The sequence below is a fragment of the Phaseolus vulgaris genome, chromosome 6 (assembly GCF_051622355.1).
Source record: "Phaseolus vulgaris cultivar YP4 chromosome 6, ASM5162235v1, whole genome shotgun sequence".
Classification (NCBI taxonomy): Eukaryota; Viridiplantae; Streptophyta; class Magnoliopsida; order Fabales; family Fabaceae; genus Phaseolus; species Phaseolus vulgaris.
Genome location: NC_143503.1, coordinates 18,089,433 through 18,092,757, shown reverse-complemented (window position 1 = coordinate 18,092,757; position 3,325 = coordinate 18,089,433). Strand labels below are relative to the sequence as shown.

General features: G+C 30.9%; 1 protein-coding gene across 1 annotated transcript; it reads right to left on the bottom strand.

Annotated features, from left to right (window-relative positions):
- Positions 1-820: 820 nt before the first annotated feature.
- LOC137831114 (uncharacterized) lies at positions 821-1,754 on the bottom strand. Its single transcript, XM_068638652.2, has one exon. It carries the CDS (start codon positions 1,676-1,678, stop codon positions 1,025-1,027), a length of 654 nt encoding a protein of 217 aa, XP_068494753.2. The 5' UTR covers positions 1,679-1,754; the 3' UTR covers positions 821-1,024.
- Between the last annotated feature and the right edge of the window lie 1,571 nt (positions 1,755-3,325).

Below are 3,325 nucleotides of genomic sequence, written 5' to 3'. Positions count from 1 at the left end.
TTGATATAAGAGGTTTTTCGCTTCATCCAGAACCAAGTTTATAATTGTGTTAAGTGAAAGATTTCATCAGCATCTATCCTCCTCTCTTTAAAAATTACCCTATTTCTATGACTCCAAATACTACAAAAGACAACTACCAAAATATCCTTTCACACTCAATTCGGCTTATAATTAAACTAGGCCAATGTAAACTATTAAAGATGATATTTAAGGTTATTGTGCTAGGCTACCTGAAACTTTGCCCACAAAGAGCAAGTAGTCCATATCTGACAGACTACTTTACATTCCAGAAGATGATGGGCAATTTTCTCTAATTGACAACATAAAGGGCAAGCTCTGGAGGGAAGAATAATAATTAAATTATTTATTATTCTTATATGTGTAATTTTTTTAATTCAAAGTACAAGAAGATTATAGTGTGAGATCTTAAATAACATTTTATCAATGTACTTTATTTTTTATCGGGTATTATTTAATTATAGTAGAATGTAACCCTTTTTGTTGAAAGCATTAAACTAAACAAAAACAATTTTGTTTGTTTTCTTCTTATAACGACCTCAACATTTTATATATTTTTTAATCTAAATAATTTAAAATTTGAATTCTTTATCAAAGGATGTATATCCTTAATAAAGTAAGAAGACAGAAAATTTGAATTCTTTATTAAATTATATATTATATATTATTACATTAAAGTCATTCTACAAATTACATATGAGATATGATACATAATTATTAAATTGAAAATAATTTAACAATGAGTAGTGGGAATGAACTTGATGGATATAATAATCAATCATCTCGATATATACAGTACACATTTTTGCTGATAAGAAACAAATTTTTTTATTTTTTTTTAAATAAATTTCCTCAGGTCACAGTTGAATTAGTCTTTGGAGCTGTATATTTGTACATCAATTTTGACTACTTTTCAAACAACTATCATCATCATATCACTATTGACAAAATTATGAACAGAACTGGTGCCGTAATGAATTTTTCTATGATACAGTTTTCAAACTCTCTACTGCGAAAACTGTCTAGAAGGCACAATCTCTTCCTTTTCCTTTTTCTTCCACTCTAAACCTATAAATCTACATGGTGAAAACCTAACCTTGTACTCCGAAATGGTTTCAAGCTTAGGCGACCAAACCTGGTCCTTAGTCTTCACAAGCATTTGATAGTGTTTTTTCAACTCAGGAGTGCTGCACAGAAAGTTGTTGTGACTGGTGGTGGTAGGGCAGCTTCTTTTACCTCTGTTGATGAGCATTGTGATGAACTGAGGCATGACCTTTATGAGAACCCTCCCATTGGACCCTTTCAAGTACTCAAAAGCGCATTCCCCAAATTTGAGAGTGGCCTTGTTAGGGGATGATCCCAAGGACAAGAGTGAAGACACAGAAAGGGTTTTGCATGTGAAGAACTGAATGGGGAGAACAAAATAATCTTCACCTACCATGAGCTCATCCTCTAAGGCTAGAGCAGGAATTGGGTGTCCTATGAAGAAGGAATCTGCATGGCAAACTACCTTATCTGGGAATTCAAACATGATCTCGCCAGCAATGTGCTTTCCCTTCAGACATCTCGTGCTACCATCCCAGAATATAAGTTTCGATGACAACAATGATGATGCAGAATTCTTTTGGTGAAAGCATGGAGTCACAACTGCATTTCCCATTGTGCTTGGTAGAACAGATCTTGAGAGAATATGGTTGTGTTGTTTTGGTGTGTTGAGAATGATGAATATTATATAAAGGGTTGATCTATATATACATATATATGCATGGTGAAGGAAACAGTTGACTTTGAATAAAGTTGACTTTGATGAAGTCTCTAAGTGTTGTTTTTCTGTGGAATGCGTGGAGGGGTCGGTCGGTGGGGTCTGGTCAGCCATGCCGGCTTTGAACATTTGAAATTGCTTTATCTCTTCCCTTCTTCCGTAGTTGTTACACTCTTCTTTGAGACTTGCCCCATAAACAAAATTCTCACATAAGGTTAAACCTTCATATTTATTCTGCTGTTATATTCAAACATATTAAATTAAATGAAGCTAGTGTGATGAAGCCTATAATTTAAGCATACTACTTCTATAATAGTCTTAAATATTTTATAATTTTATTTTAAGGATCTCCAACAAAACTCTTGTGAATTGCTTAACAAAACTCATGTGAAGTGCTTTACAATCTGAAACTGGAGTCTTAACCAGTACTTAAAGTGTTCTCCGGAGTTGAAATTTGAATAACAAGTTCATCATTGCTTGCAAAATTGATATTTGCAGCTGAAGAAGTTTGAATACATAATAGTATATGTGTGTGTCAAAGTGCGAAGCTGCAGCTATATATGCAGTGAATTTTGGTGTTGCTTTATTATTATTGCTTTCATAGATAGATTTATAGAATACCAAAACTGCAACTTTTATTAAATAGGATTGGATAGGTGTATAAATGTAGAGATATTTTCACTAAATAGACCTTTTGATCAGCATTATCCCTAGTAAGGAATGATAACCCTATAACATGTTATAGCGAAAAAATAAATTGATATTGGTTAATTTAATTAGTTTACATCATTTATTAGTTTGACTTAAATATAAAAGATGTAACAAAGAAAATCTTTTAAATTAATATTTAGACAACTCAGTTTCCATATTTTATGTTGTGTGTTCATTATATTTAACTTGGTTTTCATATTTTATGTTAGGTGTGATGTTAATCATGTAAAAAAAATTTACGTTGATTTGGATTATAATAAACATAGAAATGAACATATTTTACTACACCCAATATAAAATATTAACTATTAAAATGTCTATTTTAACTTAAATTACGTAACTTTTAAACTTTAAAAAATAAAAATTTAGTTATTATATATTTATATTGAGGATTATCCTCTTAATCACCTCTGGGTGTCCATATTTTTTTCTTATTTTACACTAATACTAATATTTCATTTTATTAATTTATCTTTGGACATTTCGTCATTTTGTCATTTATTATTGAGTTTTGAATATGAGAGCAGTTGCTAAGTAAGGAGTATTTTGAATTTGAAACAATTTGACATTGTGGTTTTTAAATAGTGGTTGACTCATTTGCATGGTTTTTTTTTTTAAAACCTCCTTATTCTTCCCTTAACTCCCTCACTTTTTTTTAACTCCTTATTTTAATTGTTTAAGGCACAACCTTCCTTGAGAGATGTTATGTTTTAAGGATAAGAAGACAAAGAAAGAAAGAAAAAAGAAAGAAAAAAGAAAGAACACACATCTCTAGTCAATCTCTCGTTGCTCCACTCTACTCTCACAAAATTTAAAACAATAAGTTGTACCATA